A 26,285-nucleotide genomic window follows, 5' to 3' on the forward strand; every position below is an offset into this window, starting at 1 on the left:
CCCGGGAATCCCATCTCCTCTGTGCCCTGCTCCTCCACGGAGGGGGGGGCACGAGAGGAGACGCTAGCCCTCTGGTCCTGCCTACGGTCCTCAGACCGTGAAGGACCAGGTCCCGCCTGCCTGGGTGGGGGCGCGGATCTCAGCGGTATGCATGTCTTAAATGCCGCTGAACGCGCCTTCGCCTCCCTGAACTTTCCAACCCCCGCCTCAACGGAGGTGCCGAAAAGTTCAGTCGGCGAAACGAGGAGAAAGCCTTTCTCTTTCTCCCCGATATCAGCCAGGCTCAGCCACAGATGCCTCTCCGTGACCACCATAGCCGCCATAGAGCGGCCGATGGCAGCAGCAGTCTGCTTGGTGGCCCGGAGAGCAAGATCTGTGGTGCGGCGCAGCTCAGCAACCGCCTCAGGGGACAGCCCGGCCCCCTGGTCGAGATCCTCCAGCAGGTCCGCCTGGTATGCCTGAAACACCGCCATGGTGTGAAAAGCAGCACCAGCCTGACCCGCTGCCGTGTATGCCCCTGCCATTAAAGCACAGTTTGAGCTCTCAGTGTTGATGCCCACGAAACGCGAGAAAAGTCCGCAAACTTTCCTCGCCAGTCGGTAGCCTCAACACATATCCATATTCCCCTATCCCCTCGACATCAGCGAAGTTAAACGCTGATGCTGATGAATATTGGGTCGAATATGGATTCCTCCATGCCCTCTCGATCTCTGTAAGATGATCAAGAAGGAATGGAAGGCTCATCTGAGCTGATGGTTTATGGCCAAGGAGAAAACGATCGTGCAATCTACCACGAGCGATCTCTCCTCTAACGCGCCAACATGGCAGCCGCAGCCTGCCTGCAGTACGTTCCATAACATTCATCAGCTCAGCATACACGGTCAGGGTGGCTGAGAGGATTCATACCACTCTCACCAGCCATCCCTAAGAGCACTTGCTGTTTAGTCTCGTTAACCGCCAGATCGTCGCGACGATCGGCGAGCTGCATCTGAGAACCCATGATGTATGCCAACGCTCAGCCTCAGCTTGAGCGGGACAGCATCATCCAGTCCCAGATGCCAAACTTTCTTCCCTCAGGAAAAAAGCCAGACTAGAGTGGAGCGATCTCAGATTGAAAACCGCTCACACTCACACACAAACAACTTCAAATGAACTTGACTGTGCATGCTCTTGATCCCAGGCAGTAAATACACACTCGTGTGTATTAATAATTGAATTTGTTTTACCTTAACTCGTATAGCAGTTCAAACAGACAGTCCCTGAAGACGAGAAAGATGTGTATGTGTTGGCACGGCGCCCTTTTATACTTCCGGGTCGCACGTTGATGACGTCATGGGCTGACGTCGGTCAAAGACTTTGCCGTGATTCGATAGTAGCTTCAGACACCAGTCACGCCGAGGGCGTTCCCCATAGCGTCAGCTAGACGCAGCGAGAGTTCCCTTTCGAAAGGGAACCCAGAACAGCTGTTTGCATAAAGCTTAAGGTAAAACTGGAATGAATTAGCGAACATTAGAATTTTACTACTATGCAATTAAATAAACTGTACATTCATTAGCCTACATCACGTTACCTCTGTCTTTACACTGCAAAAAATGCTCTTCTTATTTAGTTTTTTTTTTTCTTGTCTCCAGTCCAAATATCTAAAAATTCTTAAATCAAGATGTATTTACTAAAATGACATTAGATATTTTTTCTTGTTTTCTGGGGGGGAAAAACACTCAAATGAAGTGAGTTTTTGCTTAAAACAAGCAAAATGATCTGCCAAATGGGGCGAGAAAAATTATCTTATTTCTGTTTGGGACGGAAACAAGAAACAAGATTTAATCAGAAAGATTATTTTTCTCACCCCGGATAATTTAGCTTGTTTTAAGCATAAACTCACTTAATTTTGATTTTATTTTCAAGTAAACAAGAAAAATATATCTTATGTCATTTTACTTATCTAGTAAATGCATCTTAAGAAGTTTTTAGATATTTAGACTAGAAACAAGACATAGGCCTACTAAGTAAGAAGAGAATTTTTGCAGTGTATCCTCTATCTTCCCTGCATCAGAGGGCTTCTGTCTTTTTTTCACTACAATTCGGCCATCCGTCATAAATAATCAGGCAACTTTCACCGTGTCTACACCTGAAGCGAGCGGCCAAGCACCCTAAAAAATGAAAGCAATCCTGTGTACGTTAGATGCGGCGAGATGCGGCGAGAGGCGACGCAACACAACAAATTCCCAACGTTAAACTGATCGCGCGTTATATTTCTGATGCACTTCAAGTAGCTCAGCGGGGGAGATTGATGAGGCGCACAGAGAAGAGGCGGGGGACTTAGTTAAGTTAATATTTCGAATTAATATTAATAACATAGTATCAGTAATACATTTTGGCGCCCCTATGGATGAGTGGCGCCCCTAGCATTTGCCTATTCCGCCTATGCCACGGGCCGGCCCTGATTTAGTCACTTATTGAGCAGTAGGCTAGCTGGAGCCATTTACCTCCAGTATTTGTGCTAAGCTAGCCTAGCGGTGGGTTCGTCAGACAGAGTTATGGCACACACAGAGATGATAATGGTATGTATGGACTTATCTAACTCTGAGGGATATGGTGAATAAGCTAAAGTCCTAAAAAGTCGGCGTGTTCCTGCAAATAGCCTACCAAAAAATATTAGGTTTTCTGATTTGGCACTGTAGTAATATGTAAGTTAGTGAAATAAATATAATATTACTCTTTAATTTAAGAAAGAAATAGGGTCAATATATTTGATAATCTAATAGGCCTATAACTATATTTTGGGTTAAATGACAAAACCTGAACAACAATAGAAAAACAAATCAGATTTTATAAATTTGTTGTTCCGTGATTCCATTTTTCAAATTCGTTTTAATTTTGAGATTATTTAAAGAGTGAAAACTAATAATTTATTCGCTTGTGCTCTGTAGTTCTCCTTTAAACAAAAAGCCTTTAAAAGTTTGTCTGGGATCGCACAGTCCTATGAAAGAAGGCACTGTGCAGTGCATGGATGGACCATTGCCCGTCCCAAACCCCCCTCGAGTCACCCCGACACATTATTCAGAGGGGCGGGACAGAGACGCTGAAGAAATCACCCGCTGCTGCTCGTACAGATGTTGACAGGGCTCGTGCAGTGCAACAGCATCTTCGCATTTCACTGTTTTTGATAGAGGAGCCACTCACTTTGTACCTTTACCATGGGGAAAGTTGAAGGCTGGATGAAATGTGTGAAATATCTCCTCTTCGTGTTCAACTTTATATTCTGGGTAAGTGAGACAGCAGTGTTGTATTTTTACATGCCATCATGTGTGGTGTTTTAGTAGGCTATATATTGAGATCTGGAGTCAGTTGTGCATGCACCTTCAAGTCATATGCGTTCTCTGTGTTATAGTGTTTACACACCTTATGCAGGAATTTAAAGCTTGATTCGGGGGGAGGCTGAGAGTCTCTACTCGTACGACTCAAATCAGATTTTCCACTGAGGAAAATCCGCCCCTTTTTCCTTCGGCGTGTGTTTGTTTGGAGGGCAGCAGCCGGACACTGGCGCACTGTAGTAGTACTTGGGGGGTTTGATTCACCCCACTGACTTCAAATCTGTTCATTTGTTCAAATTCGTTCACTGATTAGTTTGAGGTTATATCGTTATGCCAGTATCATTGAACCATGAAATCAAAATCAACAGTTCTTTTTTTTCTTTTCTTTTTTTTATCAAATTGCAGTATTAATTAGAAATTATTTATCCGTGTTTATTTATTTTGACCCGGGACATCATTAACTACCCTCCTCCTCATACATTTTGTAAAGTTAAACATCAACCTTCTTAATATTCCTCAGTCAATTCATTATAAACAATATAACAAGAAAAAAAAGAATGCAATTTAAAGAATGCCTGTTTTTCCACAAAAAAAACATTTAAAACTGTATAGGGTTGCTATCGACCCGAGTTTTATAACAGTGTAAGTGTATTTTTTCTGCACAACAATAATTTAATCTTTGATGACTGAATAAGTGCAGTTCACCTTTATTCCACAAGGTGGCAATGTCTGACACACACAATGATGAAGTGACGTTTCACTCATAGTTACCGCAGGCAGAAAACAAAAGAATAGGAATGATCATCAGCAAAACTTGAAATGGCTCAGAGATTTACTGCAGAGCAAGAACTGAACGCAGTCAAACATTACTGTCACTGTCACTGATGGTGGATCTCTGACAGCTTCTTCAGCAGATCTAAATATTGATGTTGATGATGTTGATAGTTTTGAGAATATGTTTGAGTTCTTAGATCATAGTTTATGAACAAGATTCGATTAAAGGTGCACTGTGTGAATATTAGCGGCATCTAGTGGTGAGGTTGCAAATTGCAACCGCTCACCACTCCTGTTCGAAGCACATAGAGAAGCTACGGTGGCCGACACAGGACAAAGATGTCTGAGACAGCAGAGAGTGACTGCGCTCTGTAGAGAAGTTTGTCCGTTTAGGGCTACTGTAGAAAATGGCGACTTCACTGTAAGGGGACCTGCGGTGTAAGGAGATAGAAATGGCTCATTCTAAGGTAATAAAAACATAACGGTTCATTTTGTAAGGTCTTTATACACCACTGAAAACATAGTGATGTATATTATATTGCATTTCTGTCAATAGATCCTCAAAAATATTACACACCGCACCTTTAATTCATTTAATAGTCAGTTAATTCGAGAGAGATGCCTCAGCCTCATTCATTCAGTTCATCCATGAACAAGCAATTATTCACTTTATTTATTCAATTATTCAATTTACTTTTAAATTAGACGTTAAAGTTCATTGACAAGTCCCAGTTCGTTCGTTCAGACGAAGAGACTCAGTGAACAGTGTATTTGTTCGTTTGGCACAATAAATAAAACATTTTCCTTCACAAACTACACTTGAAATGCCTTTTCAAGCAAATAGCCAGACTTTGATGGATCACTAAAAGACTTTAGTGAATTGAGTAAATGCATAGTAATGGTTTCTTCATTTAAAAGATTTGTTAAGACACTGAATGGATCATTATTATGATCCATACACCGCTAGTTCTGCTTATATGGGTATTAGCTACGGCGCGGGAACCACAGTTTAAAGAAGGCCTTACTATTTTTCATTGAGTTGACACAATTATCTGATTTATAAACCGAGGCAGACTCTCCACATAATAGTTCATGTTAAATTTCTATTGAGTTTTCTTGAGTTAAAGGTGCATTATGTAAAACAATTTCAGTTAAATATCCAAAAACCACTAGGCCAGTATTATATATTTTGTTCGGTTGAGTACTTGCAATATCCCAAATGTTTTCAACTATTTGTAAATCGTGAGAAATTGCTATTTTAACTAAGGAACCGGGACGTGTGAGGGAGTCGCCTGTCGATGGCGTCATATCTGCGTTACCCTCGGTTTCTAGTTTTATTTTGCAGAAACGCTTTACTCACGTGTCATAGCAGCTGCCGAGCGAACGCACAGAGTAACGTCATAACATCATGTTCAACACACTCATATGTGTCTAATATGATAAACAGAGCTGCGTTACCTCATACTCATGACCGGAAAAGAGGAAGTGGCGCCGGCGACTGTGTCATAATAAAAGTCGCGCCGCTCTTCTCATTAACAATCGCTCCAGCGATTCCTCAGCTCCACAACACTCGGTCCTGCTCTGCTTCAGACTACAGTAACGTTAATAATCACATGAACATGATTTCTGCCCGAGTCCTATCCCGATTCTTTTCCACCGGCTGTGAGGTGAAGTCCACATGTCCCAAGATTCTGCGCTCAAACACGGCGTCACTCAAACTACTCAAACTACGCCTTTGTTTTGAACAGGCGACCTCTAGTGGACGGAAAAGTTACATAGTGCACCTTTCATATGCAACCGTTTCTTTCATTTATACGTGAATGTAACCATGCATTAAAATAAATTCCCAATGTGAGTGATTAGAATAATTACTCTCTAAATAACATATTAGAAAATATGGGATATTAAAGGTGCAGTGTGTGATTTTAGTGGTGAGGTTGTAAATTGCAACCGCTCACCCCTCCTTTTCGGAGCACATAGAGAAGCTACGGTGGCCGACACAGGACAAAAATGTCATCGTCGGAGAGAACAGAGAGTAGCTAGCGCTCTGTAGAGCAGTTTGTCCATTTAGGGCTACTGTAGAAACATGGCGGCACAAAATGGCGACTTCACTGTAAGGGGACCGGCGGTGTGTGTAGATAGAAACGGCTCATTCTAAGGTAATAAAAACATAACGGTTCATTATGTAAGGTCTTTATACACCACTAAAAACATAGTTATGTATATTATATTAATATATTAATGTTAATTTCTTACCTGCATGCCTGGTAAACCTAGACATAGGCCTATCAAGGAATTTTAAAGTAGTAATTTACAGAGGACAAAAACATTTTACAATCTTAAACCGTCACTGTCACAGTATTTCTATAGTCAATTTGTTATTTGCAAATTTGTTTAACTCCAATTAAAAAAGTGATTTACATAATCGTGAACAACTGGCAATGTCGTGAAAATTAATTGGTCAAAAGTTTTGGTAGCTCTGGTCTGTTTAATTTTTTGGACCTGTTGTTAACATTAATTGACATGAATGTGGTTTATGCACATCTAAGAATTGCACAGAAACGCCTAGATTCCATTAAACAGGTCTGAACTTTTGGAACTCTTTCTGTTTCCACAATAAAAGAGCTCTCGTAAAGCTTTATTAGTATTTTGTATTACATTACCATGTCCCCTACATTTCCCCCCCCCCACAATTTCAGCCATTTTAGCATCCGGTTTTGCCAATTCGATTTTCAAACGGACATTTTCCCTTCAGCAGCTGCTCTTTGCACTTTGGACCTTCAGTTTGACACACACACACACACACACACACACACACACACACACACACACACACACACACACACACACACACACACACACACACACACACACACACACACACACACACACACATCTGCCCAAATGAGGACATACTATACATGCCATGTTTTTATATAAAGCTAAATGTCTTCATAGGGAGGTGTTGTCTCATTTAGCTAGGGGGGGCAAATTTTCATTCTCACAAACTCTATCTATTATGATCTATTAGTACTACATTATCCAACATATTAAGTACACTGTAAAAACGGCAATTATACAAATTTTGGAAGAGCAAAAATATATATATTGAACTAATATTCTTGCTTGGGCTTAGTTAAGAAGACATAATGATTATTTATGGAGCATATTTATTCATTTATGTGCCTGTCAAAAAAACTGCATATAATAAATACAAAATAACTGCATGCAACTCGCTAAACTGAACATGATGACATCATATGACAACATTGTACAATAGTAGAGTTTGAAAAGTTTGTCATTGCATAATACTCGAAAGTTTCACACGTAAAAATAGCAAGCCGCATACACACTATAAAAATAACATTTTTCGAAGTTGTAAATAAAACAAAGATTATCGGAGAATATTTGACAAGAAAATACAAAACAGATTTTAGTACTTTTTTTAGCTAGGTTGGTATATTAAATCAGTTAATAAAATATAATTTTTTTATATCTGTAAAACCTAAAATGTTGCTACCGTAAAGTTCTGGCAGTGGCAACTACAGCTGCCATTTTTTACCGTACATTTCACATATTTTTTTGTACAGTGTATTTTAAAGAGCACCTATCATGGAATTTTGAAATGTACCTTTCATGTAGTGTGTAACATAGATCTGAGTGAACAAAAACATCCTGCATAGTTTGAAATATGACAGTGCACCGTATATATAGTTATTTTCTTTCAAAAGTAAGAGTCATTTTTAAGAATCGTTTGAAGACCGAAGCTTTTTCTCTGACTAGATGACGTCAACTTGTCAAGTTATTTGAATACGATACGCCCACTTATTGCGCTCCAAGACGCCAGTGAAAACTAGAAAACATCATGGCGACGAGACGCTGTGTTCTGAAATGCCACTCAAAAGCAAACTTTTTTCATCTGCCCAAGGATGAGCATTTGAAGACTAAGTGGCTTGAAGACAAACCATACATCGTCGCGATTGTGTTTATTAGTCGTCAAATGTCTCTATTTGCATGTTTCGCGATCTCAGGAAGCTTTTATTATGGACTTCTATTATGGCACATGGTTCTTCTTCGTCTGTCTGTACCATATATGGACTACATGTGCACAGAGCGCCCTCCGGCTGCCAGTATGAATTGAAAACAACACATAAGAGACTCAATCGCTCATGATTAGGCTACATCTGCGCATTTTGAGGAAGCATTGAATAAAAAATACTCCTCTGTTTAGAAATTTAACACAGACATATGAGAATCAATCAATATGTCTCCTCATCTGCACACTTTTGAACTAAAAGCCCTGAGGGATGTTGATTTGTCGCGAGTCTTCGTGAGGAGAATAGAGGAGTTTTTTTATGAATGAGATCAGCTGAGGCTCATATTACAATCAAAAGGTACAGACACGGTTTTCATATTCATAACTCCTGACACATATTAACAAATTACTGTCACTATAAGACTTTGAGAATAAAACAGGTAAAAAATGGAAGCTTGACTCTTAGATCTTTTAAATTATGTATAGATTGACATGGTAATTACTTACATCTGACAGTCATTTGAGCTAATTTAAACAAATAAAGCTTGAGGACGAATGCGCCCTCAATCCAGTTAAGAGGTTCCGAAAACCATTTATGGTGATGGGCGTTCCGTTTCCGAAAAAATCTGCACAGACTATACCAATCACAACTGACTGGGTCATCGGACCAATCACCGCAGATTCGCGTCACGTAAAGGCGGGGTTTTGAAAAGTGAATCACTAAAGGAATCATTTGAGAATCGCTGTCAAAACAGGTAAAAATAAATGCATATTATAAGAAAACTAAAGTCTTTTTTGTCATTGCATGCATGCAAAACTGTTGTTGGGGACTTCTAAAACAATATTTGGAACATTTTAAATGCCATAATAGGTGCTCTTTAATGTTTCTACTTCAAATATTCATGTTTAATTCACTTACTTGATTTTTTGGGTGAAATTGAAACAAATAATGAAGTAAATTTCAAGTCACACATTAAGTAGAAATATTCAAATACACTGTAAAAAATGTCTTATTTAAAAACATGGTGTATTTAAGCATTCATAAACTGATTGGCAAGTCTATATGATTTTCTTTGGGAAACTTAAAGCATGTCACAGATATTGTCAATATATCTTAATGTGTATATGTATAGGCTATTTGTATATCGGATGCTTTAAATACACCGCGTTTTTAAATCATAAATTACATAACTTGTTTTATTGCTGATTTTTTTACAGTGTATTTTAATATTACTACTTCAAAATGTCCATTTAATGTAATTATTTGTGAAATTTACAAGCAGTTTCTGATAAAATCTTATGCAGATTATTTCCCCCGGTGCATTAAGAAGAACTCAAGTATTTCATTCTGAACATTCATTTATCTGAGCTTATCCAAGCAGTTATCCCAAACATCCATACTTTAGTCAAAGGAAGCTCCTGTAGTACTCACTCAGTGTAACTTTTTCCACTGCAACACCTGCAAAGTGCATCAGTGCTGGGGGTGTTTTAAAAGAGGCCTTGTGAAACAAATTGTCATAGCACAACTTCCAATCTCTGCTGCTCCTGTGAGGCTTTGGTGGCACTGCAAGCCAGAGGCTTTCCTAGGCCATCCAGATGAGCACTTCTGGGCTTTGAGCTTCCATTCTGTATACTTTGAAAATTGCCCGGCCTGGGGCTATTGTGTGAATAGATACATCAGAGAAAGGACCAGGCCTGTGGCTCTTTATATACATAGTTAAGTCATTAGTGCCTGCGTGGATCATGGCGTGGATCGCTCGAATGAGGAATCTATGTATATATCTATGACCCGGCTGTAATTTTGACCTCACACACGGGAAGTGAAGGCAGTCTGGAGAGCTGAAGCATTCGTCTGATATGAGGTGATATTATTGCATAAAAACCGTTGGGTTTCTCTCAGAAACCGATCGTTTCGTGTCTTAAGACATCAATGTGTGGTCACGAGCCGCAGGGTTTAATTTGAAGTTGTCTGTCCATGTTTTTTTTTACTCTTAATAGAATTAAACCCCATTGACAAGCATTATATGAGTGACACACAGCAACGGTTGAAGTTAAAAATCTTCATTTGTGTTCTACTGAAGAAACGAAGACACCTACATCTTGGATGCCTTAGGGGTAAGAAGAAAAACATCAAATTTTCGTTTTTGGGTGAAATATCCCTTTAAACAACGTGGCGCTGGACGCGAAAATGATAACTGCATCAGGCTGAAACTAGCAAAAACACTTGCGTCGCGCCTGGCGTCACATTGCGCTGGGTGTATGATAGGGCCCAAACTGTTTTTCGTTCATTTTGCAGCCAGAACAACTAAACAGCGCGTTACTGACTGACTGGGAGAAGTGGTGCAACAATGTCAAATATGTGAAAAAGAATGTGTTTTTGAACATTCAAGCATGAAAACGTATTCTATTAGAGCCCAAATACAAAACCAAGACTTTGTAAAAGGGCATAATATCCCTCCTTTTAAGGACTGTTCACTGAAAAGTTATTGGGGAACCAAAAATATTTTTTCTATGGCATCACTGCGAAAGTTTTCCTTTTGGAAAATGTGGTTAAACAGAATTAAAGAATAGAAGATTGAGAATATCAAGCCTGATTAAGAGGCCGACAGGGAAATAGGATAGAAAAGGGTTAGAGATTGTGGCGTGTGTGAGAGAGAGAGAGAGAGAGAGAGAGAGAGAGAGAGAGAGCTAAAGAGAAACAGTTGGCATGATCATGACCTAGTTAACCAACGAACGCAAGAGTATTGTTAGTCAAATTACGCAAACACTCAACTTCTGTAACTTCTTCTTATTAGAGATACAACTATTTTATATTTTATATAGAGATATACTATTTTATCCCACTGAAGTGCTGAAAATGTTCACGGCCAGCTTTAATCCCCATCGTTCTGTTTTGAGAAGATCTTGGATTATCAACCCTGGATTAGCAATCTCTGCTTCTCTTCCACGTGTAGCTGGAATGTTCTTAACAATAAACGAAAGGATGAAAATGGGAGCTCTGCTTTGTTCAGTTTGACACAAAAACCTAAATAGTCTCAGAACAGTATTTTTTTTTCCCCCAGCTAAAACCTCTCGCTCACAACCTGGCAGCTCAGCCACGGAAAATGGGCACAGTTGGACTACACAGAATAGGACAAAGAGAGGAAATTATAGAGGATAATGATCTCTGGCCTGTTTAGAGCCACGTTAATCTCTCAGATATTGTCATTCATGTTTGTTTGTCTGACTGACTGCATTTAGCTTGCATTGGCTGCTTGTTTACACTTGTTCTCTGCTAATAAGCCTCATAAATGATCCAGTGATTATCATCTTTATTTAGGAAAGATCCGGATTCAATAAAAATGAAGATACATTGACAATATCTGTGACACGCTTTCAGTTTCCGACTTGCCAATCAGCTTATGCACCCATTAATCTAAGTCCCATCATGGATGGTCTGTTGAGAGTGAATCATATTCCCCTGATGTGTGTTGAATCTGAGAGCCTCATTGGTTATTAATAACGCTGTCAGATTTTACAGCTGTACTATCGGGGCACAGCAAACAGGAAGACATAAACGAGTGAGGTCAGAGTTACAAACTGTCTCCAAAGACATATGATGTAACACAGTGGCCAGCAAACTATGATACCCCCTTTACTATGTGGTTATTGAGCCTACAAATGTATTATTTTTGGCTCTACTGCTTCCATGCCATTTTGGTAAACAGTTAATAATGTTAAAATGATGCCAGAGTTGATGTGTTAAGATAAACACTACTGGAAGTAAACACACACACAAATACAAGTGTTGCTATACAGCATATGGTCTGCCGTTTTGATATGTTTTTTGAATAAAACTTGACTGGACAAAGGTGTGTTTATTATTTCTTAATGGCCAGTTGTTCTATTGACCACACAGACTTGATCCGAACAGGAACAGCACATTAGGAGAGGAAGAGGCGTGTAATGATAATGCTTCTGTAATTGACGCTAACAGGACAGGAGTGGCTTTGTGGTAAACACCATTAGGCGTTTGAAAGACTTCATGTCTGGAGGGAAATTTGTGGCTGTGTGTGTAATGTGCACTTAGTATGTTCTGTGTGTGTATACGAGGGTTTCTTTAAGTGCGGGCACTTTTATGTCCTCTTCTTTGTCTTTGATGAAGGCCCCATTACAACTGGGTCTTGGTAGCTTTTTAACATCCATTCTTCTTGTATATTATCTTGTATTTTTGCTTCTTTTCAAATGCCCTTCATGTATGGTTTTAATTGTTTGCCCTTCGCCAGAGACCCAGATTTTGAAAACGTTTCAGACTTTGAAAAACGGTACTTGCAGATAACATAATATTAATGCTCACTTGAGTGTATTAAAAGAGTACACTTTCATGATTATGTTTCTTAACACACTTAATTACACATTTAAACATTTCACTTACTAGTGTCGTTAAAATGTTTACTTTAAAGTACATCTTAAATCATTATGTTTTAATAATCTTTTGTCATGCTTTCAAGTAGTGTTCGACTGATATATCGGCCGGCTGATATATCGGGCCGATATTCGTGGTTTTTACGTGTAAAGGCATCGGCCGATACAAGGCTGCTGTTCGCTGATATTTTTTTCCCGGCATTATTTACAGACAGGCGTCCACAGGGCAGCTCTGTGTTGCTGGAGACTGAATAGAGAGAGAGAGATAATGAGGCAACCCTGCTAAAAAGACACATATTTTACCCCCCAAATGAGATTGGGCTTGTTTTGGGCTTGTTTTGAGTAGCAATTGACCTATCGGTAAGCCCCACCCCCCTTAGTTACTGTTGCTAACTCGGACAAACAAACGGAGTTGCTATATCTTACAATGTACAGCTGTCAGTTTGAAAACCTTATCCCAAGATGTTTTTGGACACAGATTGTAGCGTATATCCCGTCCGAATGATGGCCAAACTTAACTGATGGTTTATCAAGTTTATTGCATCTTTATTCACTCCAAAAAATCATCGTAAGAGCTGAACAAACAAAGCATAAGAAGTGCGCATTAACGTCTCATTCACAACTCTCTCTCTCCGTTGCATTACCATTAACACACACAGCAAATTACACAAAAACACTCAACAACTAACAGTAAACAAACATATACAGACCGTATGCCTTTTCGGGGGTGCAGTGAATAACTGGTAAACTTTGTATCTGCAAAACAACTCCGATAAACTGCGTGCGAGCTCTTGCTTTCGTTACCCGGAGACTATAATACTCATCAAAATAGGAGTCCTCCTTAGTAGGACAGATAATGTAGACCTTAAACATATCCAAAATGAAATTAATTTACATATAACCAGTTTAATATGGAGAGGCACTGAAATGTAGACCTTGGTGTTTTTGACCTAAGTTACAGTGTTACATGACATGAGAACAGTTAGTTATTTCGGTTTGTATGTTAGCAGGGACTTTAATCATAACTTAACGAGAGTTTGACAAACACAAAATCCTCTCAGGATCCCTGGAGTCAGTGTTACAGTACCTCAGGCACGACGTTTTAGCATTTTTGCAGCATAAACACCTGAGCGCTTCGGATTTTCCAATGTTTCTCTATGGCGCTGAAACCTAAAGATGTCCGAGTTCCGGTCCCAGCGCAACTGATACTCAACTGCTATTGGCTCATCTGCGTATGAGGGGAGGGGCTTACCAATAGGTCAATTGGACGGATTTTGTTGTGAAAACCTGGCAACCCTGCCTCCCTCGCGCATATTAATCAAAATCAACTGAGAATTGACACGATGGTAAAAGGTCTGAAGACCGAAGTTTCACGTGAAGCATTGGGAGATTTTTTTCCTGAATTACCGCTGGTGTTTACAAGAGGTTAAGTTAAGTGCACCTAAGCATTAAATGACTAGGTTGTAAATAGTTGGTTACTTTTAAAATTAAGTTTAGTACAGTCAGTGTGCACTTTATTATGCTGCTTGCTTGTTGCTACTGTGTGCAATAGTGTAATTATTTTATTTATGCTTAAATATTTATTTTCAGAATTTATTTTCAGCACTGAGCTCATTTTTTACTTGTTCTACCTCACCTGTTTTTACTATTTGTTAAATATAGTTTTTTTTTTGTAAAATAAATGTTCCTTTTTTAAATTGAGACTTGTTAAATTGTTATCATCATTATCATTGTGTCATTTTTATGATGTAAATTGAGGGACCAAAAGCAGTCTCGGCTCCAAATATCGGCTCAAGAAAATCGGCAGCCCATATCGGTCATCGGCCAAGGCTGATGAAAAAAAACGGTATCGGCATCGGCACGATCGGTCGTATCGGTCGATCCCTACTTTCAAGTACCCCTTTTTGATGTGTTGACTAGCACATGTAAAGTACTTGATTATAATTTGAACTGTAGTGTGTTATTTGAAAATACATTAATACTTATTTGTGATATATTTAAATACATGGCATACAAGTTTGAAAAGTCTGTTGTGATTGGTTTACTCTCCTCTGATTGGTCAGATGACCCAGTCTGTTGTGATTGGTCTACTCTGCTCTGATTGGTCAGATGCCCCAGTCTGTTGTGATTTGTCTACTCTGCTCTGATTGGTCAGATGGTCCAGTCTGTTGTGATTGGTTTACTCTGCTCTGATTGGTCAGATGCCCCAGTCTGTTGTGATTTGTCTACTCTGCTCTGATTGGTCAGATGGTCCAGTCTGTTGTGATTGGTCTACTCTGCTCTGATTGGTCAGATGACCCAGTCTGTTGTGATTGGTTTACTCTGCTCTGATTGGTCAGATGACCCAGTCTGTTGTGATTGGTCTACTCTCCTCTCCTCTGTTTGGTCAGATGGTCCAGTCTATTGTGATTGGTCTACTCTGCTCTGATTGGTCAGATGGCCCAGTCTGTTGTGATTGGTTTAATCTGATTGATTGAATGGCCCAGTCTGTTGTGATTGGTCTGCTCTGTTTGGTTGGTCAGGTGACCCAGTCTGTTCTGTTGTGATTGGTCTACTCTGCTCTGATTGGCCAGATGGCCCAGTCTGTTGTTATTGGTGTACTCTGTTCTGATTGGTCTGATAGCCCAGACTATTGTGATTGGTCTACTCTGCTCTGATTGTTAAATAAACATATTAAACAATTGTTTTGGTAGGTTTAGGGTTAGGTGATAGAGTCATTAGCTCAGTGTAAAAACCATTACGCCTATTGAATGTCCTCATTATGATAGATGTACCAACGCATGCGTGTGTGTGCGCATGTGCGTGTGCGTGTGTGTGCCTCTCAGGCTGGCAGATACTAAGGGAAGGAAAATAAGGGAAAAAAATGGGCATTGAGAGGTTTTGCTGAATCAGACTTTAGCTTGTGGAAATGTAAGGCCCCAATTACACAAAGAAGCAACAGCAGGTGGTCGGGGACAGCGTAGTGTGTGTGTGTGTGTGGAGAGCGCCCCTGATGTCCTCTGACCACACCCCTCAAAGTGAGACAATAGAGCACTCTCCCTTTCCACTGACACGCTCAATAATACAACCCTTTTGTCAATTTGCCGTAATAACTTTGTAAGAACCTCATTTCCCAAATTGGAAAATGTGCAGTTATTTACTACATGAACAGACCTTTAACACTCACTTCAGTTGGTGGAACGTCAAGTTGTAGTAGTCAGGTTGTTTATGGGTGTATTCACACTTGTAGTTCCGTTTTCTTGGTTTTTTTGGTCCGAACCAAAAAAGAAAATAACACATTTAGTCCTGGTTCACTGTCATTTTTAACACAAACCTAAAGATACAAAAAGGAATAGCCAAAAAGAAATGGTTTTAATGACGTATGTTTTACAACAGATCTTACCAAACATCCAAAACAAAGCTGTGTGCTGATGATCTAAATGCACACATTGTATATGTGTACATGTATGATGGCATTTTTACCAGCTGAGAGCTGAAGAGCTTATGAAACACTTTATGTAAAGGCGTCAAAACAGACACACAAACAAAGTTCTGCCGCAAGGAGACGGTCTGTACCCAACTGTAATGGGCAACATCGCAACTATAACCAGAAAAACTTAGACTGCATCTTAAATCACATACTCCCTTTAGCAGGAATACTTTAGACCAGCACAAAAAACATGTTCTATATACTATGAATGTAATCCAGACGTATAACATTTATCATGTTGTCATTATCATGTGAGCATGAGTAAAGTGACCATTGTATCTTCAAAATCTCACCAGAAGTAGTAAATTACATGGTTGGATACTAAATGGTTCCCATCTTCAATAATAGTGTGTCAAAAAAAAACTCAGCAACACCATAGCACTGCATGAGCACTGTTGAGATGGAAACTCCTCTGAGAGGACTGGATTCTGATCTAATCAGCTTTTCCTGGGTTTGGTTTGACCAATTCTTTCGTTCTTTTTTCACGTCTTTCTGTTTTTTTGGGGGGTTTTTCATAGTGCCTCAGTTTGAAATGTTCCACTTTCTTTTCCAACATATAATTGGTGTGTTTGTGTTTGCTGTAAGTTCTTCATTAGAGAATATAGACACATGATCTCACGATCTCAAGTTTATATTATGTTCATCTGGTCACTTGGAACATGAAACATCAAAGAAATGTCTGGTAGTTTAATCATGACCTGTTTTTCTTTGCTTCAAATGAAAGCTCTATTTGTTGCAGAAATTATGGAAATTACATAAAAATATGCTTAGAAATTGTCTGTTTAAAGACACAATAAAACTCACAATAAACTTGAAAAAGCCAAATCTTGTTTCCATACATGTAAAATAACGCAAGAAAATAAAAAGTGACCCAATAAACAATTTTAAGAGTGGAAACTGCATGGCCTAAAGCTGACTCACATTAGTATTCTGGCATAAAATACACTCACTTATGTAAAACGTTATTCTTGCATTATTATAGCGTTTACATTTAAAGCAAAGTCCTTGGGTATTACTTGTAAGTATTCTTTGTTATTCTTTTTAATATTATTTGTATAACACTATTATTTACTCTACTGTTCAAAAGTTTGGGGTCAATATTATTATATAGCATTAAGTGACAGTCAAGACATTTATAATGTTACTAAATATTTCTATTTCAAATAACTGCTGTTCTTTGGAATGTTCCATTCATCAAAATATCCTGGAAAAAAACTTTTAAACAGGAGACTATAGCCCATATACACTATATTGGCAAAAGTATTGGGACGCCCCTCCAAATCATTGAATTCAGGTGTTCCAATCACTTCCATGGTCACAGGTGTATAAATCAAGCACTAGACATGCAGACGCTTCTACAAACACTTGTGAAAGAATGTGTCGCTCTCAGGAGCTCAGTGAACTCAAGCGTGGTAGCGTGATTGGTTGCCACCTGTGCAATAAGTCCATTCGTGAAATTTCCTCACTACTAATATTCTACGGTCAACTGTGGTATTATAACAAAGTGGAAGCAATTGGGAACAACAGCAACTCAGCCACGAAGTGGTAGACCACGTAAAATCACAGAGAGGGGTCAGCACATGCTGAGGGTCACAGTGCGCAGATGTTGCCAACTTTCTGCAGAGTCAATAGCTACAGACCTTCAAACTTCATGTGACTTCAGATTAGCTCAAGAACAGTGTGTAGAGCTTCATGGAATGGGTTTCCATGGCCGAGCAGCTCATCCAAGCCTTACATCACCAAGTGCAATGCAAAGCGTGGGATGCAGTGGGGTAAAGCACGCCGCCACTGGACTCTAGAGCAGTGGAGACGTGTTCTCTGGAGTGACCAATCACGCTTCTCTGTCTGGCAATCTGATGGACGAGTCTGGGTTTGGAGGTTGCCAGGAGATCGGGACTTGCCTGACTGCGTTGTGTCAAGTGTAAAGTTTGGTGGAGGGGGGATTATGGTGTGTGGTTGTTTTTCAGGAGTTGGGCTTGGCCCCTTAGTTCCAGTGAATTATTTTTGGGAACAGTTTGGGGACGGCCCCTTCCTGCTCCAACATGACTGCACCAGTGCACAAAGCAAGGTCCATAAAGACATGGATGAGTGAGTTTGGTGTGGAGGAACTTGACTGGCCTGCACAGAGTCCTGACCTCAACCCGATTGAACACCTTTGGGATGAATTAGAGCGGAGACTGAGAGCCAGGCCTTCTCGTCCAACATCAGTGCCTGACCTCACAAATGAGCTTCTAGAAGAACGGTCAAAAAATCCAATAAACACACTCCTTATACTCCTTACTAAAGCTGTTATAGCTGCAAAGGGTGTGTCAACTCCATATTAAACCCTACGGATTAAGAATGGGATGTCATTAAAGTTCATGTGCATGTAAAGACTTGTAAAAAAACTTTGGCAATATATACTGTATAAATACAATAGTAAGTCGTACATTTAGTGAGGTTTAGACTTAAAACAAGTGAAAAAATCTATCTATCTGCCAATAGAACAAGAGAAAGATAACGAGTAAGGATATATATTTTTTGTTCCATATTGGACATATTTCACAGTCACAGTTTAATAAGATGCAAACGTTTCTATATATTCTTGTTGCAATATTTATTATTTCTGGATATAATAAAATACAGTGTGTGTGAGTGTGTAAATATATGTGAATATACACATTTTTGTCTGTGTCATGAATACATTTTAGGGAATATTATTGAAGTAGAGCACACGCGCAGACACACTCGCTCATTGTCTTGTATAGCGGAGTGTGTAACAGACAGACAGTTGGTCTTTTGTCCCACAGATAAACCCTGATGCCCTGAGGAGATCTCTGGAGGGGGGAGGGGGGACTCAGGGTGGGGCAGTGCACTGATGTCAGCCGGATGATGTTACACTGCAGTGGGGTTACTGAGTGTTTGAGGGCTTGCGTCTCCCGAAGGGGGTTGTGCCGTATGACAGCTGTAGGACACAGGACAGGGTGAGGAAAGTGCTACTCGTCTTGCATCATCCTCATGGATTTCTTTTTAAATAGATATGTAGTATGATTTTCACAGCTTTAGACAGCCTTTGCCCTTAAGACCTGAGACATCGCAGAGGTGTTGATTTTACATAAAAAGCCCATTTTAACGTTTCACCCATTTTTGAAGCCCAACAAATGGAGAAATTACCCCCAGTGGTGGCAGGAGACCAAGAGCGTAAAACTGGGAGGGACGTTGTAAATTTAATCAAAATCTACTCAAACGGATGGTCTTTTTAATGTGCTTTGACAGATGAGTGTCTGCTTTCTTTATCAGCGGTAATAAAAGTTCATTTAAGAGTGACGGTGGCTGAATTCTACGGCCTGCTTTTCCTTTCATGGTTTGGCCTTCAGTCGTCATTTCTTGCTAGATTTAAGACCTGAAGGATCCTGCCAGAGTGGAAAAATATCTGTGCCACTTCTCCATAACTAAGAAAACACATAACACAGAGAGTACAGACATTTCAGGCCTTAGATAAAGGTCTTCTTTTTTGTCAAATTCATAAAGTCATTCTTTAACTTAACTTGGGCCGAAGTCATTCGAGATGTCGACATATAATTTGTGGCTCAGTAGTTTTATCTGATAATGACTCTTCAAAAATGTCTCTTGTTTTGTGTTCCACAAACAAAATAGCAGCGAAATCTTCTAAAGATCATTTGGTCTTGTTTTTGCAGCTGATGGGCTCGCTGGTTCTGGCTGTGGGACTCTGGCTGAGACTAGATCCAAATACGGTGTCACTTTTAGGAGAAGACGGGCCTGAAACCTTCTTTATCGGTAAGCAGTCAGTTGATCATATTTCACGACCACTTATCCATTGCCATGCAAATATCCAGATGTCTCTTTTTTGCAGTTACAAAAGGCAATGTCCAATTCTCCAAACAAACACCTGGGAAAATACTGATTTAGTTCTGTCCCTTGGCTTATTTAAATATACAGTGGAGCTGAGACCACATTGAAATGATGTGCTTCAAAACCTACATCATGACATAAAATCAATACAATTTTAATATTTAAATGTTTTATAAAGTTTTTATTCAAATTATTACATGATCTGCTGATTAATTAAGCTAATTACTAACACGCCAGATTTGGAAGAGAAATTAGGCTACTCCCAAAAGATAATTTAAAGTCGTTATTGTGTTAAATGAGAAAAGCATCAAATAGACAAAATGTAGCTTTAGAAATAAATATTTATTTGATTCAACATAGAATTTATACACATAAACGATTAGGCTACAACGTTCAGGCATAGGATGAGAAAATGTAAATAAACCGAATTTTTATTTTTTTGTGCAAAGCACAATGCATGTACACTCTGCTTTCCGCAGTAGCACACAAACATTTTTAAATATTAAAAACAAAAGGATTCCTCTCTGAAGATTCGTTCAGTCTTTCTGCTCACAAATTCTGCCATGTAAATAGCGAATCCGCCATGGTCGCAACTGGCTTTTAAAGGGAATGGGAGATGAGACAATGATTGGTTTATTTCACGTTATGCCCAAAACACACCCATGACTCATTAAGAAACTAGGTACAGTGCACTAGGATGCGTCCTAAGTGCACCTGCGGCATGCGTTTCAGACCATGTGTTCAGATCGTTAAAATTGGGCCCTAAGTAATTGAGTCATTTATTCATGCGGTTTGTTCAAACAACTGATTCATTCAGGAATGAAGTAAATGGCTGCGTCCGAAACCGCATACTTCCCCTGAGGGATGAAACAAGAGTTCAATTCAACAAGATAAAGGGAAGCTGTTTTTGCTTGTGGATGAAAAATGTTGAGTATAAAATAAAGAAATTAACAACATATTCAAGAGATAACGATTTTGGGTTTTCGTAATAAAAAAATATATTTGTAAGGATAAAACGGTGGGTCACATTAGAATGGTACTTGAAATCCACCCAAAATGTATTTGTTATACTACAATCACAAAATAAATGGGCTGCTGTTTCTTCAACAAGACCACAAAATGATATTTACATATATAACTTAAACCTGTTGCTCATATCTTTTAAGTTACATCGTAGGTCACATGATAAGGTCAACATGGCGCGATCAGGCTATATAGTACCTACTCTTTTAGCACTTGTTTAAGTAAGTACTTATTTAAATTAAGTACCAACTCAGTGAGTATGATGCAGATGCAGCCAATGGCTGTCTTTATGAATGGGCCATTGACTCATTGCTTCACCCGATTGATTCACATTGAGTTTTGGACCCCACTTTAGCTCTTAAAGGAACACGCCACTTTTTTTTGTTTTGAAAATAGGCTCATTTTCCAACTCCCCTAGAGTTAAACAGTTGAGTTTTACCATTTTCGAATCCATTCAGCCGATCTCCGGGTCTGGCGGTAGCACTTTTAGCATAGCTTAGCATAGATCATTGAATCTGATTAGACCGTTAGCTAGGGTTGGGTATCGTTTGGGTTTTTTTCGATACCAGTGCCAAACCGATACTTTTAAAATGGTACCGGTGCATAAACAGTGCCTGAACCAATACTTTTTAAAAAAAGAGCCACAAAACGAGATGGATGAGATTAAAGAATGGCTTTTTATTTATTTATTTTTTATTATTTAAATTTAAAACTTTATTACAAGTTTAAAGTATACTTAAATATATAAATATAAATAAATACAAAACACAATTTACTTAACAAATTTACAGTAAAACTAAAGCCACCTAACCCAACTACAACTAATTTGACACTAAATAACGGTTACCGTAATAACAGCAGTAGACTGTATTCTTGGTATGCTACAAACCAGCTTCAAGCTTCAGCTTTATTTTGCAGAAATATGACCATATTCTCTGGCTAAATATTTTTCAACGCATTGCCTTATTGTTTCCACGGCGACACGTCGTGCTTCTCACATGACACACAGCTGTATGACAGCTCAGCTGTATCGGGTTTATTTCGCTTTTTCTTTTTTATTCAAAATATTCACAAACTTGCTAACTATGTCATAAAGTATCTGACATTTTGATTTTCAAATATGTGTGAGTGAATGTGCATTAGTTGATCTATACTGCACGATGGGCGGCGTAATGTTAGTTTGCGCCTCAGAGAATCGGATCTGTTAAATTTACATCACGCAAATTAATTCACATCTCACGAAATGAATGAAAGTAAGTGACCGGTGAACTGGGAGAAGAATAGAGTAAACTATATAGTTACTATATAATGTGTATCTGATATGAATAAAACACGTAGTCAAGTTATAACTGAAAGGATTGTTTTGGCTGCTTCCATAGACAATGAGCATTTAAGTTAAATGTCTGAAACCTAAAATAAACATTGTGTGGTTTAAAACACTGAATTGTTGTGATATGTGACGAGCGCTGAGCGTGTCTTTCTCTGGCTCGGCCCCAGCCAAAGCACAAAAGCACGTTTGTGCCACCCGTATTGGCACTGGCTTTCGGTACCCAACCCTATCGTTAGCATCTCGCTCAAAAATGACCAAAGAGTTTCGATATTTTTACAGAAGAGTCAAGTTTTAAATAGAAAAAATATCGAAACTCTTTGGTAATTTTTGAGCGAGATGCTAACGGTCTAATCAGATTCAATGATCTATGCTAAGCTATGCTAAAAGTGCTACCGCCAGACCCGGAGATCGGCTGAATGGATTCGAAAATGGTAAAACTCAACTGTTTAACTCTAGGGGAACTGGAAAATGAGCCTATTTTCAAAAAAAGTGGAGTGTTCCTTTAATACGGAAATAACAGACAGAAAAAAATAGGACATACTGTATTTATAGATTCTACTGTTTCTGTTTTCTATTATACTATTATCTATATCTGGTCAACTTCTCACTCAAATTGTTAAGCTGCTAAATTATTTGTATTATAATTATTATAGCAAATGTACAGTTCTGCAAAATATGTATTAAATGAAAAAAATGTAAGTATTTTATTTAGTGGTTTGGGAGTTTTTGGAACCTACTGTAGCTCATACTGTAAAACAGAAATAAACGTATGACAGACAGAGCTCGTGTTTATTGGTACTGGATGGAAACATCTGACGGCACTCATGGTGGCAAAGTTTCCACAGCCTTCTGCCCAGCCCTCGTGAGGCACAGTAAGTTCTTGCTAATTTCAGAGGTTGGGTGTTTCTGAAAACAGGAAGTGACATTTCAAATTGTGCCTGCACGGAGGAAACCACAAGACTTCAGGTTTGCTGTAGCAACAGTTCAACCTGCGAGGACAGCAAGAAAGAGAGAGGTCATGCAATGCTATATCTAGATGCAGAGGAGGGCACTACTTCCATGATGTCATAAAATATACTTATCCTCCAACCACCTCCTCCAGCTCGGTTTAGTCAGTGACATCACTCTCGTTTGTGGCTTTTAGTACTTAAAGCTGTGAAGAGAAGCCAGTGTGAAAGAGCAGGACGTCTCAGTTACATCCCAGTGACAAAGTTGCATAAATGTTTTTTTTTTACCGGCTCAGATGAAGAGTTGCAACCCACAGTCATAAAACCACATGAACAACTATGGGCATAAATACACAGTTAACCAGGAACTAAACAAGACACAGGTGATGATAATGAGTGACCAAGTGACCAAACTAGACTAGCAACGGGAACAAAGGAAACCGGAACCAATTAACGGAAAACAAAAACCAAGGAACATAAACTGAAACGAAACCCAAACGTGACAATTAGTGAATAATGACTTAAAGGGATAGTTCACCCAAAAATGAAAATTAGGCCATGATTTACTCACCCTCAAGACATCCTAGGTGTATATGACATTCTTCTTTCAGACCAATACAATCTGAGTTATATTATAAAATGTCCTGGCTAATCCAAAATTTCATATCATTTTAAATTGAATATTGAAAGTTGTATTAAATTAAAGTGACTTTTATATTGAAGGTTGTATCAAATGCAGTGAATATTTGCATTGTACTGTTGCAGTATACATGTTGCTTTAATTATATTTTGTCAGAATAGTACTTAAATAATTTGTAATGGCCATAAATAAAGAAAGATGCTCTTTGTTTCCAGATTGGTCTTGTAGCAGTATCTAGCAGCAGGGGTTAACTGGACCACGCTAACCTGCCAAAACGTAATCGCTTGGAATAAACCATCTGACAATGCTGACAGTGACCAGTTCAGGCTTCATTGTTCTCTCTGTCTACACACACACACATCTTACATGACTTTTAGATTATAGCCTTTGCAATGACAAAGGATTGTCCTCTCCACAGCTACTGTGGCAACGGTGTAAATATTACCAGTGTGTGACAAGATTGTTTTTAGTCAAGAGGGAAGATAAAGTTTGTGTTCACACTTTCTGTCACACAATTTTAGTTTCATCTATAATTTGTTTCCTTGAGATACTGGTGAGAAGCTTTTAAGCTTGAGTAAGTAACACTCTCAGCATAGAAGAAGTATGTTCTGGGAAAATTATTTTGTGTGTGTGTGTGTGTGTGTATGGTTCTATATTTAGTGGTGTTTGTAAAGACATGTATTACCATTTATCATAGGATTCTATGGGCACGCAATGCAACGCCAGGCACAACGCAAGAGTTTTTTGCTAGTTTCAGCCCGACACAGTTATCATTTTCACGTCCAGCGCCACGTTGTTTAAATAGTAAATGCACTCGGGCCCATCTGTTAGCACATGGGTGTGCTAGACGGAAAACCAGGTGTGTTCAGGCGCATTATTGGCGTGTTGCTATTTTGAGGAAACTGAAAATGACTGCACCATAGACCAAAAACAACCTGGTCTAAAGTCAATAGCGCAGCATTTTTTGTGTTGGTAATGTGCGCCTATAGGCGAGGTGCACAACACGCATACACTTTGCTTATTACACACACACAGGGACACGCAGCAGCTCACAAACATGCAAAATATATATTAAAAAAAAAATTATTCCACTCTGGAGAAGCATTCAGTCTTTCCCCTCACAAATCCCGCCATATAAATAGCGAATCCGCCATGGTGCAAGCGCAAGGGAATGGGAGCTGAGACTCTGATTGGTTTATTGCACATTACGCCCAAAACACACCCATGACTCATTAAGAGATAAGGTACAACACTTTTGGACAATACGCCGGGAGCGCAAACCCTTTTTCCGTCGTTAAACTAGCAAAGTTTGATTCAGACACGCCCTAAGTGCACCTGTGCCATGTGTTCAGATTATTAAAATAGAGCCCTTTATGTTAAAGAAACGTCAAATCATGCCACTTGTTGAGGAGAAGGACTTCTAACACATAAGACATAAGAGTTATATACAAACCAAAATGTATGCTAGTGTAAGTTAGTATGCCACCATTCACATTTCTGGGGTCCCAGTATTACTGTTTTGCTGTATGTTTGATTAAATAAATGCAAAGAGACTTTTAAAACCCTGACCGTAATGTTTGAGGAATAGGTTATCAGACACACTACAACATGACTTTGAAAGCACTGCAATAATTACTCAACATCTTCTGTATTTTATCCTACATTATAATGCTAGATAAAGCAATATCCTCCTCTCTCTCAAGAGAGTTTAGTTCTCATTCCCAGTCTTCCCACCTGTCCCAGGTCTCTGGTGGCATAATTACAACGGCTCAGGTAGAACTCCTCAAGAACTAAAGAGCTTATATGTCTCTAGATTACAATTTTGAGGCTAGAGTCTGAAGATGCTGATCCTAGATCAGTGAGTACCATCAACAGGAAGCCGACTTGGCCCTGATGTTGACTGAACCTGTCGGCTTTTATCTGTTGTTGAGGCAGATGGGAATTCATGCACCCCTTGCCCTCTTTCTATTTTGCTCTAATGAGGATAATATGATCTCATTAACTTTCACTCCAGCCTCTTCTGGAGTGAACATTAATGAGATCATCTTTAAGTGTTGTGTGCGGTCTCGCTGTTCTCAAAAACATGCTGTCATCTCACAAAAAGACTCACGTAACGCTTGTGCTTCCCTCTGCTGGTGATCCGGTTATATTACATCCTGCTATAATGTCAAGACAAAGAGGTCTAATACCTGGAGAAAGTTATTCCTTAGCGGTCACATTCACATCAGTGGCAGTTGCTCGGCTGGAGCAGGACTGTTTAGAAGTTCATGATTGGGAATCTGCAATATTGCTAATATTTCAAATGTGACAAAATTGAAAGCGAAAATTTTTAGTATTTATAGTTAATTTTAATTGTTAGCTAATGTTTGTAGGCTACTTTATATTATATACAACTATCAGTACTATAATATAAAACTGCACTGTAAAATCTGAAAATAATATTTCATAATATGTACAGTATTAATTATTTTACATTACACTCAGGACCACTTAAGT

The 26,285-nt window shown here is 39.1% G+C and overlaps 1 protein-coding gene across 4 annotated transcripts in view; it reads left to right on the top strand.

Moving 5' to 3' along the window:
• Positions 1–3,111: 3,111 nt before the first annotated feature.
• Positions 3,112–26,285, top strand: part of tspan2b (tetraspanin 2b) — a 33,685-nt gene continuing 10,511 nt past the window's right edge. For all 4 annotated transcript variants that reach the window (XR_013815407.1, XR_013815408.1, XR_013815409.1 and 1 more), the window contains exons 1-2: positions 3,112–3,266; positions 19,675–19,774. Coding sequence is in view for 1 of the 4 variants with exons in the window: in XM_079801804.1 (XP_079657930.1) it covers positions 3,198–3,266; positions 19,675–19,774 (169 nt within the window). In the remaining 3 variants the exon portion in view is untranslated. The remainder of the gene's footprint in view (positions 3,267–19,674; positions 19,775–26,285) is intronic.

The sequence above is a fragment of the Gobio gobio genome, assembly GCF_949357685.1.
Source record: "Gobio gobio genome assembly, chromosome: 21".
Lineage (NCBI taxonomy): Eukaryota > Metazoa > Chordata > Actinopteri > Cypriniformes > Gobionidae > Gobio > Gobio gobio.